Consider the following 15,883-nt stretch of genomic DNA (forward strand, 5'->3'; position numbering starts at 1 on the left):
CTGATGGTTCAATAGGGCGTTTAAGTGCGTTGGTGGTTCAACAGGGCGTTTAAGTGCGTTGATGGTTCAACAGGGCGTTTAAGTGCGTTGATGGTTCAATAGGGCGTTTAAGTGCGTTGATGGTTCAACAGGGCGTTTAAGTGCGTTGATGGTTCAATAGGGCGTTTAAGTGCGTTGATGGTTCAATAGGGCGTTTAAGTGCGTTGATGGTTCAATAGGGCGTTTAAGTGCGTTGATGGTTCAATAGGGCGTTTAAGTGCGTTGATGGTTCAACAGGGCGTTTAAGTGCGTTGGTGGTTCAACAGGGCGTTTAAGTACGTTGATGGTTCAACAGGGCGTTTAAGTGCGTTGATGGTTCAATAGGGCGTTTAAGTGCGTTGGTGGTTCAACAGGGCGTTTAAGTGCGTTGATGGTTCAACAGGGCGTTTAAGTGCGTTGATGGTTCAACAGGGCGTTTAAGTGCGTTGATGATTCAACAGGGCATTTAAGTGCGTTGATGATTCAACAGGGCATTTAAGTGCGTTGGTGGGTAAACAGGGCGTTTAAGTGCGTTGATGATTCAACAGGGCATTTAAGTGCGTTGATGATTCAACAGGGCGTTTAAGTGCGTTTATGGGTAAACAGGGCGTTTAAGTGCGTTGATGATTCAACAGGGCATTTAAGTGCGTTGATTGTTCAACAGGGCGTTTAAGTGCGTTGATTGTTCAACAGGGCGTTTAAGTGCGTTGATTGTTCAACAGGGCGTTTAAGTGCGTTGATGATTCAACAGGGCATTTAAGTGCGTTGGTGGGTAAACAGGGCGTTTAAGTGCGTTGATGATTCAACAGGGCATTTAAGTGCGTTGATGATTCAACAGGGCGTTTAAGTGCGTTGATGGGTAAACAGGGCGTTTAAGTGCGTTGATGATTCAACAGGGCATTTAAGTGCGTTGATTGTTCAACAGGGCGTTTAAGTGCGTTGATTGTTCAACAGGGCGTTTAAGTGCGTTGATTGTTCAACAGGGCGTTTAAGTGCGTTGATGATTCAACAGGGCATTTAAGTGCGTTGATGATTCAACAGGGCATTTAAGTGCGTTGGTGGGTAAACAGGGCGTTTAAGTGCGTTGATGATTCAACAGGGCATTTAAGTGCGTTGATGATTCAACAGGGCGTTTAAGTGCGTTGATGGGTAAACAGGGCGTTTAAGTGCGTTGATGATTCAACAGGGCATTTAAGTGCGTTGATTGTTCAACAGGGCGTTTAAGTGCGTTGATTGTTCAACAGGGCGTTTAAGTGCGTTGATTGTTCAACAGGGCGTTTAAGTGCGTTGATGGTTCAACAAGATATTTAGCTACGTTAACAGTTCATCAACATGTTTAGTTAGGTTGACTGTTCAAGAGAGAGTTTAGTTGTGTTGAAGGTTCAAGAGGGAGTTAAGTTTGGCTCTAAGCTTAACAGGGAACTTAGACATGTTAATTTCGCAAGCTTGGTAACTGTGGTGGTGATAGTTGACTCATGACCGACTCACCTGGGTGATACAGAGAGGAAGATGGAGGGAGGGAAGCAGGAGGTAGGAAGAGGAAGAGAAGAGAGAATATAGAAAGTATAAGAAGAGAGAGAGAGAGAGAGAGAGAGAGAGAGAGAGAGAGAGAGAGAGAGAGAGAGAGAGAGAGAGAGAGAGAGAGAGAGAGAGAGAGAGTTAAAGAAGCACACACAGTACTAGACTAGTCCCTACGTTACTTTCCAACCATTTAATACCATATATTCTCACTCCCTCAAGTTAGGTTATGAAGATGTTACCTACCTACAGTAGTTAATTTATTGACTGGTTCTGCAGTCAATAAGTCTAATTAGTGTTAAATTCTCATCAACTGCCAGGTATAAATTTTGATTTATTGATAATTATTGTTAGTTTATATAAATGTTAACAAGGAGAAACCCTCAATGGTACATAGACACTTGACTTAATGAGGCAAACTTGTGGATCCTAAAGGAACGTGATGCTACATGACCTGGATCCTAAAGGAACGTGATGCTACATGACCTGGATCCTAAAGGAACGTAATGCTACATGACCTGGATCCTAAAGGAATGTGATGTTACATGACCTGGATCCTAAAGGAACGTGATGCTACATGACCTGGATCCTAAAGGAACGTGATGCTACATGACCTGGATCCTAAAGGAATGTGATGTTACATGACCTGGATCCTAAAGGAACGTGATGCTACATGACCTGGATCCTAAAGGAATGTGATGTTACATGACCTGGATCCTAAAGGAACGTGATGCTACATGACCTGGATCCTAAGGGAACGTGATGCTACATGACCTAGATCCTAAAGGAATACCTTGCTACACCATTTGGATTTTCAAGGAACTTCTTGCTACACCATTTGGATCCTAAAGTAATGTTTTGGTAGACGAAACGAAACAATTTTAAATAAATTGTGGCGAGCAACGAGCGGAAATATTTTATGCCACATATATCACACGTAGCCAGATTCCTGCACGCCATCTTAAGCCAGCTTTAGGGCGCCGTAGATCAGTCTTACATAAATGATCGCACCGCTGGAATACGGAGTGACTACCAGTCGTGAATAGACACTTATAAACAGTTCTGCTGGTTCAGGGTGAGGGAGAGGGGAGACGGGACCAGATGACGCTACCTTGTATGTTGAGGCAGCCTGGGTCATAAGACCCTCGGGAACTTCGAACTGGTTAGCGTCATGCTAGAATCTGTTTTCTGTATGTGTTTATAGCTGTAAGCAGCAAGAACTCCCATACACTTTCTGGCTTATATCCTCAGAGCATAGTGCATAGTGATAAATCTAACTTCCGTTGTATACTGTATTCCTTATCTTTTGATTATATACTAATTATTTTATTGAGTATGTCAATGCTTAGTAAATAGTAAGGCCGGGTACAACAGGTCCTTTGAAAGTGTACTTGTTTAAATTGTAATAGAATACCCAATGAAGATTCCAAAATATTCTGCAAACAAAACAGCTCACTGAAAAAAAAATACGAATAAATCAATTTAAAAACTCTACACAACTGTAGAGTAATGTAAGAATAATGTTGTCAACTAGTATATAAGTGTATTTTTTAATTTACTGTAGGTCTAGTAGATTTTCTGTTCAGACCCATCATCCTGGTCTTTACTGATGCAGCTATCATCGTTATTATCATAGGAAATCTGTTTCGAAAATACCTGGTAGATGCTGATGACAGCAAGACCACTGAGGTTGTCTTGCGTCGTGGTAGAGCTCAGGTATAACTGAGGTTGTCTTGCGTCGTGGTGGAGCTCAGGTATAACTGAGGTTGTCTGGCGTCGTGGTGGAGCTCAGGTATAACTGAGGTTGTCTTGCGTCGTGGTGGAGCTCAGGTATAACTGAGGGTGTCTTGCGTCGTGGTGGAGCTCAGGTATAACTGAGGTTGTCTTGCGTCGTGGTGGAGCTCAGGAATAACTGAGGTTGTCTTGCGTCGTGGTGGAGCTCAGGTATAACGTGATGAGCTGGAGTTTGGAAAAGCTTCTCGCCTCTCTCTCCAGTCATTGTCACTTGAAGGGTGACAGCAGCTATTAGGGCGAAACATAGACTGGGATAGATGTCTGTCAGCTGCATTTCGAAAATGAATGTCAGAAAGTCAAGCGTTGTCATACACAAATAATCCGTACACACGAGAATGAAACTTAGGACGACGTTTCGGTCCGACTTGGACCATTAACTAGTCACACAGTGTTATCATGGTCGTAGATAGCAGTGCAGGCAAATTCCCCTAACTCCTGTACCAGCTCCGGGCCATCTAGATCAGTGTCCTTCACAGTCTAAGTTCATCCAGCCACAGAGCCTCTTGTTCTGTCAGTGCTGAGAGCAGTTTCAGTCTTCCTAGGAAGTCTAACAACAGCATCCAACTGAACTGAGAGAGACTACATCAGTCTACTGATTTGATGGACATGGCTTAGTATGTCATACCTCACTAGATTGTAGACTGAGAGAGTATATTTTCCATCGCCACCAGTTGACATCCTATAGACCTTCACTGCCCTCACCCCTTGTTACAATGTCGATAAGAAGTGTGAGCGCGGTCTCCATGTTATAAGAAGAGGACTTTAAGACCCTAATTTTAATCATGAGTGGAAAACTTTTTTGGGAAAATAAGCATTTCTGTATCTTAAAAAGAAAGTGATGCTACCGGAGCTACGTTCTAAAAAAAATGTGATGCTATACCATCTGGATCCTAAAGGAACGTCCTTCTTTACAAGCGTAATGTAAACAAGACATGAACTGGGCCCTAAAGGAACGTGTAATTCTACACGAATGTAATGTAAAGCAGTGTAATCGGCCTCTACCTGAGGTCCCGAGGCGCGCCCCACACCACCAACCTCCGACGCGTCGCTTTTGTCGTCCGAACACGATCTGGACGACACGGATGGTCGTCGTGGCCACAGGTTGCCCACGCCCAGGCAGTTCGGAGTCTTGAGGAGGCGTGGGCGTGATGAGCGAGGCGTGTGGGCTGGAGCTGGCAGGTCAGCGCTGCAGATACTGTCCTGTACGTCTCTGCTGGGTTCATCAGGCTGGGGGAGGGAGACGGGGGGTGTAGTGGTGGGGGAGGGAAGGCAGGGGTGTTGTAGTGGTAATGTTGCTGGTTGTGCAGGGAAAGGAAGGGGTTGTGGTGGGGAGGAAGTTGTTGTGGGGTATTAGTGGGGAGGGAGGTTACCTTGAAGGGAAGGCGGTAATGATGTTAGGTAGTGGTGAGTGCAGGAGTAAGGGGTAATAGTGAAGGGTAACAGTGGTAGTTGTAGTAGTAGTGAATAAAGCAGTTAGGTAATTTGGAGAACACTGGTTCTTAAGGAATTTCCTCATTTCTACCTATGATCTCTTACAACCACATTATCTCATTCCCCCCCATGACGTGGTACAAGGCACTAACAACCACCTTATCTCTCATATTAGACAACAAAAGCCATTTCATAAACTGGCCGTCTTCCTAGATGATCTATCTTCCTTCTAGCCTTCTAGTCCCCAACATAAATCTTAGACTTGGCTTTGTTTATACCTACGCTTGCCTCTCCCAGAACATCGTCAAATGACCCTATCTTCAGCACACAGCTAAAACAACCTGATCGTCAGCTGTCTCTTCACTTCTCTTCCATTTTTCTTTCTCGTTTATTTCCTGGTTTTGATCCAGGACTAACTAGAACGTTGTCTGGTATTTACTTCCAATTTTAGTTTGCCTGAGAATGTTACTTTCTACGGTACTGTGATTTTTTTTATTCTATCTCAATATTCCCTATTTCCACTAGTCGGTGTCCCCTTCCTACTTTTTTTTCCTTCTTCCCTCTCTATCTCCCTCCTTCCCTCCCTCCCTCCCTCCCTCCCTTCCTCTCTCCCCCCCCTTCTTTCCCTCCCGCTAGCCAGGTATTTTGAAATATTCAACAATACAACAGTAGTTTGACCTTTAACTTATAAAAATGCGATTGGTCCCCCACATGCAAACAAATCAGTAAACAGCTCAATTTAAGTGAGTTACACAGTTACATTATTATGGTAGGAAATATTGGAATGGCGTAATGCATGACATACTACTACTACTAGCACTATTAACAGCAATAACAACAAATTAGTAATGTGCATTCAGTGGTGGGTGTAGGTATGACAGCAGTGATTTTTACAGTGGTGGGTATAATAGTAAATATAGTGTCAGAGTCAAAGTAGGATAGTAAGATACAACTTTTCATCAATTTCTAAGTAACAACTCGGGTTGAAGAGTAAGTGAAACATGGCTGAGCGCCTCCGCAGAGTTTTACAGCGAAGTGTTTTCGTTGCAATAAAAGGAAATACAGAAAAAGAAGAGGGAAAAAATCGTCACTAGTCTAGCCTCATTATAAGTTCTTGATCTTATAATGACTCCACATTCTGATCTACTGATGTATATATTCAGTTAGATATACTGTATTGTGATCTCCATATTTCTCTCCTCCTCTCTCCTAGTTATAATTTCTCTTGGCCTCATTCTTGTATGATGAAAATATCTTTAAAATTTCCGTTTCTCATGTGTATGACACAGACTCTGCTGAGAGATGGTAATTCCCAAGTTATAGTAACTTCAGCTCTGCTGGAAAGAGACTTCGGAAGCTGCCGTAGCTGATGAATCCTTGCTGGAACACTGGAAGATATCATTGTTGTTCTACTCAAGTCTCCCAGCTCAGACTAACACATTTCAACACCTTATAAGAGTTCTATCCTGCGTTATGGAATGCGACATGGAAACATAACTAATTTGGTTCCCACTGTAACTATCGTATATCATAGGGCAACAGCATAATGTTTATGTATCCAGTTTTAGTTTAATGAAAAATTGTGCCTTTAGTTAGAGGATCCAGCAAGAAAATTTTTTTTATATATAAATAGTTTAGATGTTCTTTTTGATGGATAGTTATGAGTAGGTCGCTCCAAGACATTTACACCGGGCGATGCATGTCTCTCAGCGTATATATACTGAGAGTTTAATTTAATCCCTAATTTAGGGATTAGAGTATTCTTGTCTAATGTTGACAGGTGACATGAAGCATTAATGATCTTCGTATATTCGATAGGCTTTAAACCACATTAACCAAATAATCAATCTTTCCTTACTGGGCTTATCCTATCTAAGCCATCAGAAGGCACTGTCACGTAACCGACCACCTTCGTACGTGTGGGGAGGTCACAGTTCTGACCTCAGCACCACAGAGATGTGACCACTGAGTCCCACTATATTGTGAAAATGAGGTCATAACTGGACAGCTGCTTCGTTGCTTAATTATCTTTCAAACCTAACAACTGCACGAGGGCCATTAAGGCTGCATGTCACCTGTTCACCACCATTCAAGAATATTTTAATCTCTAACAGAGGGATCAGAGTAAATTTTCATCGTATGTACAATGAGAGACATATACCTCTCAGTGTATGTATAATGAGAGACATGCACCTCTCAGTGTATGTATAATGAGAGATATACACCTCTCAGTGTATGTACAATGAGAGACATACACCTCTCAGTGTATGTATAATGAGAGATATACACCTCTCAGTGTATGTATAATGAGAGATATACACCTCTCAGTGTATGTATAATGAGAGATATACACCTCTCAGTGTATGTATAATGAGAGACATACACCTCTCAGTGTATGTACAATGAGAGACATATACCTCTCAGTGTATGTACAATGAGAGACATACACCTCTCAGTGTATGTACAATGAGAGACATACACCTCTCAGTGTATGTACAATGAGAGACATACACCTCTCAGTGTATGTACAATGAGAGACATACACCTCTCAGTGTATATATCCTCCTGAACAGTGTCAGTACATCTATAACGCTGTTACCAAACTAATTTGTTTGTGCATGAGTATTTAACATAGTTCAGTATGTGTGTGTGTGTGTGTGTGTGTGTGTGTGTGTGAAAACCATATACTGGTCACATAAATAACTTACATTCAACAGAAAAGAAAAAAGACGCCAGAGGATGGTCTCCAGTGATACCGAAAATAACAAAACACAACTCCTTCATTAGATTCAAACATCCAGCATTACTTCAAAAAAATTACTACTAAATATGAAAAAAATATCCACAAAATATCCCCGAGGTCCCAGCAGGTACCCAGGAAGATATACAGAAAAATACATAGATATCAAAACTGCTGATACCGCTGGCACAGTGATGTACAAAAAGATACATTAGCCGATAATCATTGTAGGAATGACACGGGTAAGGAAGTGGAGAGAGGTAGCCATCAGGCATTACATGATACATAACTAGATACTGGATACAACATGCCTGATGTAGGAGGGAGAACACATAGGTAGCATGTGTAGAACGAATTACAGCATCCACGGAGTACGTCAGACACAGTACACCGTAAACAGTACACAAGACACAGTACACCGTACACAAGACACAGTACACCGTAAACAGTACACAAGACACAGTACACCGTACACAAGACACAGTACACCGTACACAAGACAGAGTACACCGTACACAAGACACAGTACACAGTACACAAGACACAGTACACCGTAAACAGTACACAAGACACAGTACACCGTACACAAGACACAGTACACCGTAAACAGTACACAAGACACAGTACACCGTACACAAGACACAGTACACTGTACACAAGACACAGTACACCGTACACAAGACACAGTACACCGTACACAAGACACAGTACACCGTACACAAGACACAGTACACAGTACACAAGACACAGTACACAGTACACAAGACACAGTACGCCGTACACAAGACACAGTACGCCGTACACAAGACACAGTACACAGTACACAAGACACAGTACACAGTAAACAAGACAAAGTACACAGTACACAAGACACAATATACAACACACAGTACACAGTACCTTGAGAGGATCAGTCTCCCTAGCATCAACTTCCTCAGCTACAGCGTCCTGGCGAGGTAGTTCTCCCCTCCGCCTTTCCCCCTCCACACTCCTCTGCTGGTTCTGCTTATTCTGCTGCTGCTGCAGCTGCTGCTGTGGGGATGATATTACAGTATAATAACCATTGTTGACATTCTTACTGCAATTACTACTACTGCTGCTGCTGCTGCTGCTGCTGCTGCTGCTGCTGCTGCTGCTGCTGCTGCTGCTGCTGCTGCTGCTGCTGCTGCTGCTGCTGCTGCTGCTGCTGCTGCTGCTGCTGCTACTGCTCCTACTGATGTTGCTGCAGCTCCCACTACTGCTGCTGCTGCTCCTACTACTACTGCTGCTGCTGCTGCTCTCGCTGCTGCTGCTGCTGCTGCTGCTGCTGTGGGGATGATTAAGCAGCGTGATAATAAAATATAAACAACGCATATCAATATCAGCTTCATTTCCTTCTTTAAATAGACATAGTTAATTTTTCTGGACTCATTAGGCAATGATACAACTTGATATTATTACGTTGAGGGTGAAACATTTGAGACATACTTGCTTCTGCTAGCTTTTGCTAGCCTATGACTGCTTCTGCTAGCCTCTGATAGTTTCTGCTAGCCTCTGCTAGTCTCTGCTAGCCTCTGCTAGTCTCTGCTAGCCTCTGCTAGTCTCTGCTAGCCTCTGCTAGTCTCTGCTAGCCTTTTCTAAAGTCTCCTAACCCCTGCTAGCCTCTGCTAGTCTCTGCTATCCTCTGTTAGCCTCTGCTAATATTCACGTAAAGTCCTAAACTAATCCGCGTCAGTTGTGTCTCAGAAGCAGAAGACAGTAAGCTCCCACACCACCTAGTGTTGACACCTCTCTCTCTCTCTCTCTCTCTCTCTCTCTAACAATATCCAAGTATAACAAAATACAGAAACTAAGTCCACAGTGATATAATGCATATGTGTTAGTTAAAGTATAGCAGTGATTAATGAATACTCTGAATGAAGTTCATAGTGACAACCCTCCCTCCCTCTCTGAGGTTATGATCAACAATGTAGTTAAAAGAGAAGTCCATAACGGACATAGGCTACAAACATATGTCAGTGCTACGAAAATGCAAGTTTAAAAAAAAATCACATTGTACGAGAAATTATTTGCGCGTGAGGCTATGTTAATGGAGCCAGAGCAATCATTCGTCATCCTCCCCAGTCGACAACAAAGCGCTTTGTGCTGATCTCTTAGCGAGTGTGAGGGGTCGAAGACTCCACCTTGCATTTTGCGAAATCATGCCCACCAGTAGTCACGCAAGTAGTTAGGGTAAGACAGCACCAACCACTATCCCCTAGAACAATTTAATGTTACATTATTATTATTATTATTATTATTATTATTATTATTATTATTATTATTATTATTATTATTATTATTCATGTTAAGCGCTAAATCCGTGTGGTTCATTCAGTGCAAGACGTACTGGAGGCTTGACCTTCTGTCTATCGAGGTGAGACAGACGCGCTGCGCATTTCTACTCACCTAGTTCACTCAATGTTAAAAATATTCAACATAATAAAAAAACAATGTTTAAGGAGATGATGTCAGTAATCATCAGTGATAGATGTTTGTTATTATAACTATAATAAACATCATTCACAACACGCTAAACCAATATATATCGCTTAACGATCAGATGAACATTACAAAGCTCTAAATCCATAGGACGCAATGCAACACCTGGGAATGGAAGGCAATCAAGTCTGATGCAAGGACAAGGATGATAGTTCCATTTCCGTGAAACAAGAACCATCACCATCATCAAGGTGAAACAAGAACAATCACCATCATCAAGGTGAAACACGAACCATCACTATCATCAAGGTGAAACACGAACCATCACTATCATCAAGGTGAAACACGAACCATCACTATCATCAAGGTGAAACAAGAACCATCACTATCATCAAGGTGAAACACGAACCATCACCATCATCAAGGTGAAACAAGAACCATCACTATCATCAAGGTGAAACACGAACCATCACTATCATCAAGGTGAAACACGAACCATCACTATCATCAAGGTGAAACAAGAATCATCACCACATCAAGGTGAACCATCACTATCATCAAGGTGAAACAAGAACCATCACTATCATCAAGGTGAAACAAGAACCATCAATCATCAAGGTGAAACAAGAACCATCACTATCATCAAGGTGAAACAAGGTGAAACGAACCACCACTATCATCAAGCCGAAACAAGAACCATCACTATCATCAAGGTGAAACAAGAACCATCACTATCATCAAGGTGAAACAAGAACCATCACTATCATCAAGGTGAAACAAGAACCATCACCATCATCAAGGTGAAACAAGAACCATCACTATCATCAAGGTGAAACAAGAACCATCACCATCATCAAGGTGAAACAAGAACCATCACTATCATCAAGGTGAAACAAGAACCATCACCATCATCAAGGTGAAACAAGAACCATCACTATCATCAAGGTGAAACAAGAACCATCACTATCATCAAGGTGAAACAAGAACCATCACTATCATCAAGGTGAAACAAGAACCATCACTATCATCAAGGTGAAACAAGAACCATCACCATCATCAAGGTGAAACAAGAACCATCACTATCATCAAGGTGAAACAAGAACCATCACCATCATCAAGGTGAAACAAGAACCATCACTATCATCAAGGTGAAACAAGAACCATCACTATCATCAAGGTGAAACAAGAACCATCACTATCATCAAGGTGAAACAAGAACCATCACTATCATCAAGGTGAAACAAGAACCATCACTATCATCAAGGTGAAACAAGAACCATCACTATCATCAAGGTGAAACAAGAACCATCACCATCATCAAGGTGAAACAAGAACCATCACTATCATCAAGGTGAAACACGAACCATCACAATCATCAAGGTGAAACAAGAACCATCATTATCATCAAGGTGAAAGAAGAACCATCACAATCATCAAGGTGAAACACGAACCATCACTATCATCAAGGTGAAACAAGAACCATCACTATCATCAAGGTGAAACAAGAACCATCACTATCATCAAGGTGAAACAAGAACCATCACTATCATCAAGGTGAAACAAGAACCATCACCATCATCAAGGTGAAACAAGAACCATCACTATCATCAAGGTGAAACAAGAACCATCACCATCATCAAGGTGAAACAAGAACCATCACCATCATCAAGGTGAAACAAGAACCATCACCATCATCAAGGTGAAACAAGAACCATCACCATCATCAAGGTGAAACAAGAACCATCACCATCATCAAGGTGAAACAAGAACCATTACTATCATCAAGGCGAAACAAGAACCACCACTATCATCAAGGCGAAACAAGAACCATCACTATCATCAAGGTGAAACAAGAACCATCACTATCATCAAGGTAAAGCAAGAACCATCACCATCATCAAGGTGAAACAAGAACCATCACTATCATCAAGGTGAAACAAGAACCATCACTATCATCAAGGTGAAACAAGAACCATCACCATCATCAAGGTGAAACAAGAACCATCACTATCATCAAGGTGAAACAAGAACCATCACCATCATCAAGGTGAAACAAGAACCATCACCATCATCAAGGTGAAACAAGAACCATCACCATCATCAAGGTGAAACAAGAACCATCACCATCATCAAGGTGAAACAAGAACCATCACCATCATCAAGGTGAAACAAGAACCATCACCATCATCAAGGTGAAACAAGAACCATCACCATCATCAAGGTGAAACAAGAACCATCACCATCATCAAGGTGAAACAAGAACCATCACCATCATCAAGGTGAAACAAGAACCATCACCATCATCAAGGTGAAACAAGAACCATCACCATCATCAAGGTGAAACAAGAACCATCACCATCATCAAGGTGAAACAAGAACCATCACCATCATCAAGGTGAAACAAGAACCATCACCATCATCAAGGTGAAACAAGAACCATCACCATCATCAAGGTGAAACAAGAACCATCACCATCATCAAGGTGAAACAAGAACCATCACCATCATCAAGGTGAAACAAGAACCATCACCATCATCAAGGTGAAACAAGAACCATCACCATCATCAAGGTGAAACAAGAACCATCACCATCATCAAGGTGAAACAAGAACATCACCATCATCAAGGTGAAACAAGAACATCACCATCATCAAGGTGAAACAAGAACATCACCATCATCAAGGTGAAACAAGAACCATCACCATCATCAAGGTGAAACAAGAACCATCACCATCATCAAGGTGAAACAAGAATCATCATCACCATCATCAAGGTGAAACAAGAACCATCACCATCATCAAGGTGAAACAAGAACCATCACCATCATCAAGGTGAAACAAGAACCATCAAACAAGAACCATCACCATCATCAAGGTGAAACAAGAACCAAGAACCATCACCATCATCAAGGTGAAACAAGAACCATCACCATCATCAAGGTGAAACAAGAACATCACCATCATCAAGGTGAAACAAGAACCATCACCATCATCAAGGTGAAACAAGAACCATCACCATCATCAAGGTGGAACAAGAACATCACCATCATCAAGGTGAAACAAGAACCATCACCATCATCAAGGTGAAACAAGAACCATCACCATCATCAAGGTGAAACAAGAACCATCACCATCATCAAGGTGAAACAAGAACCATCACCATCATCAAGGTGAAACAAGAACCATCACCATCATCAAGGTGAAACAAGAATCATCATCACCATCATCAAGGTGAAACAAGAACCATCACCATCATCAAGGTGAAACAAGAACCATCACCATCATCAAGGTGAAACAAGAACCATCACCATCATCAAGGTGAAACAAGAACCATCACCATCATCAAGGTGAAACAAGAACCATCACCATCATCAAGGTGAAACAAGAACCATCACCATCATCAGGTGAAACAAGAACCATCACCATCATCGAGGTGAAACAAGAACCATCAATCATCAATCACCATCATCAAGGTGAAACAAGAACCATCACCATCATCAAGGTGAAACAAGACCAATCAAGGGGAAACAAGAACCATCACCATCATCAAGGTGAAACAAGAACATCACCAATCAAGGTTAAACAAGAACCATCACCATCATCAAGGTGAAACAAGAACCATCACCATCATCAAGGTGAAACAAGAACCATCACCATCATCAAGGTGAAACAAGAACCATCACCATCATCAAGGTGAAACAAGAACCATCACCATCATCAAGGTGAAACAAGAACCATCACCATCATCAATGAAACAAGAACCATCACCATCATCACCATCATCAAGGTGAAACAAGAACCATCACCATCATCAAGGTGAAACAAGAACCATCACCATCATCAAGGTGAAACAAGAACCATCACCATCATCAAGGTGAAACAAGAACCATCACCATCATCAAGGTGAAACAAGAACCATCACCATCATCAAGGTGAAAAAAGAACCATCACCATTATCAAGGTGAAACAAGAATCATCATCACCATCATCAAGGTGAAACAAGAACCATCACCATCATCAAGGTGAAACAAGAACCATCACCATCATCAAGGTGAAACAAGAACCATCACCATCATCAAGGTGAAACAAGAACCATCACCATCATCAAGGTGAAACAAGAATCATCATCACCATCATCAAGGTGGAACAAGAACATCACCATCATCAAGGTGAAACAAGAACCATCACCATCATCAAGGTGAAACAAGAACCATCACCATCATCAAGGTGAAACAAGAACCATCACCATCATCAAGGTGAAACAAGAACCATCACCATCATCAAGGTGAAACAAGAACCATCACCATCATCAAGGTGAAACAAGAACATCACCATCATCAAGGTGAAACAAGAACCATCACCATCATCAAGGTGAAACAAGAACATCACCATCATCAAGGTCAAGAACCATCACCATCATCAAGGTGAAACAAGAACCATCACCATCATCAAGGTGAAACAAGAACCATCACCATCATCAAGGTGAAACAAGAACCATCACCATCATCAAGGTGAAACAAGAACATCACCATCATCAAGGTGAAACAAGAACCATCACCATCATCAAGGTGAAACAAGAACCATCACCATCATCAAGGTGAAACAAGAACCATCACCATCATCAAGGTGAAACAAGAACCATCACCATCATCAAGGTGAAACAAGAACATCACCATCATCAAGGTGAAACAAGAACCATCACCATCATCAAGGTGAAACAAGAATCAAGGTGAAACAAGAACATCACCATCATCAAGGTGAAACAAGAACATCACCATCATCAAGGTGAAACCATCACCATCATCAAGGTGAAACAAGAATCATCATCACCATCATCAAGGTGAAACAAGAACCATCACCATCATCAAGGTGAAACAAGAACATCACCATCATCAAGGTGAAACAAGAACCATCACCATCATCAAGGTGAAACAAGAACATCACCATCATCAAGGTGAAACAAGAACATCACCATCATCAAGGTGAAACAAGAACATCACCATCATCAAGGTGAAACAAGAACCATCACCATCATCAAGGTGAAACAAGAACATCACCATCATCAAGGTGAAACAAGAACCATCACCATCATCAAGGTGAAACAAGAACATCACCATCATCAAGGTGAAACAAGAACCATCACCATCATCAAGGTGAAACAAGAACATCACCATCATCAAGGTGAAACAAGAACCATCACCATCATCAAGGTGGAACAAGAACCATCACCATCATCAAGGTGGAACAAGAACCATCACTATCATCAAGGTGAAACAAGAACATCACCATCATCAAGGTGAAACAAGAACATCACCATCATCAAGGTGAAACAAGAACATCACCATCATCAATGAAACAAGGTGAAACAAGAACATCACCATCATCAAGGTGAAACAAGAATCATCATCACCATCATCAAGGTGAAACAAGAACATCACCATCATCAAGGTGAAACAAGAACCATCACCATCATCAAGGTGAAACAAGAACATCACCATCATCAAGGTGAAACAAGAACCATCACCATCATCAAGGTGAAACAAGAACCATCACCATCATCAAGGTGAAACAAGAACCATCACCATCATCAAGGTGAAACAAGAACATCACCATCATCAAGGTGAAACAAGAACCATCACCATCATCAAGGTGAAACAAGAACCATCACCATCATCAAGGTGAAACAAGAACATCACCATCATCAAGGTGAAACAAGAACCATCACCATCATCAAGGTGAAACAAGAACATCACCATCATCAAGGTGAAACAAGAACCATCACCATCATCAAGGTGAAACAAGAACATCACCATCATCAAGGTGAAACAAGAACCATCACCATCATCAAGGTGAAACAAGAACCATCACCATCATCAAGGTGAAACAAGAACCATCACCATCATCAAGGTGAAACAAGAACCATC

General features: G+C 41.7%; 1 protein-coding gene across 1 annotated transcript in view; it reads right to left on the minus strand.

Annotated features, from left to right (window-relative positions):
* LOC128685988 (uncharacterized) overlaps positions 1-15,883 on the minus strand; it is an 89,292-nt gene that overhangs the window by 12,389 nt on the left and 61,020 nt on the right. The window contains exons 4-5 of the mRNA XM_070083112.1: positions 8,402-8,533; positions 4,333-4,557 (exon numbers count right to left, since the gene is read on the minus strand). Of these exons, the coding sequence (XP_069939213.1) occupies positions 4,333-4,557; positions 8,402-8,533 (357 nt within the window). The remainder of the gene's footprint in view (positions 1-4,332; positions 4,558-8,401; positions 8,534-15,883) is intronic.

Source organism: Cherax quadricarinatus, chromosome 9 (genome assembly GCF_038502225.1).
Source record: "Cherax quadricarinatus isolate ZL_2023a chromosome 9, ASM3850222v1, whole genome shotgun sequence".
NCBI classification, from domain to species: domain Eukaryota; kingdom Metazoa; phylum Arthropoda; class Malacostraca; order Decapoda; family Parastacidae; genus Cherax; species Cherax quadricarinatus.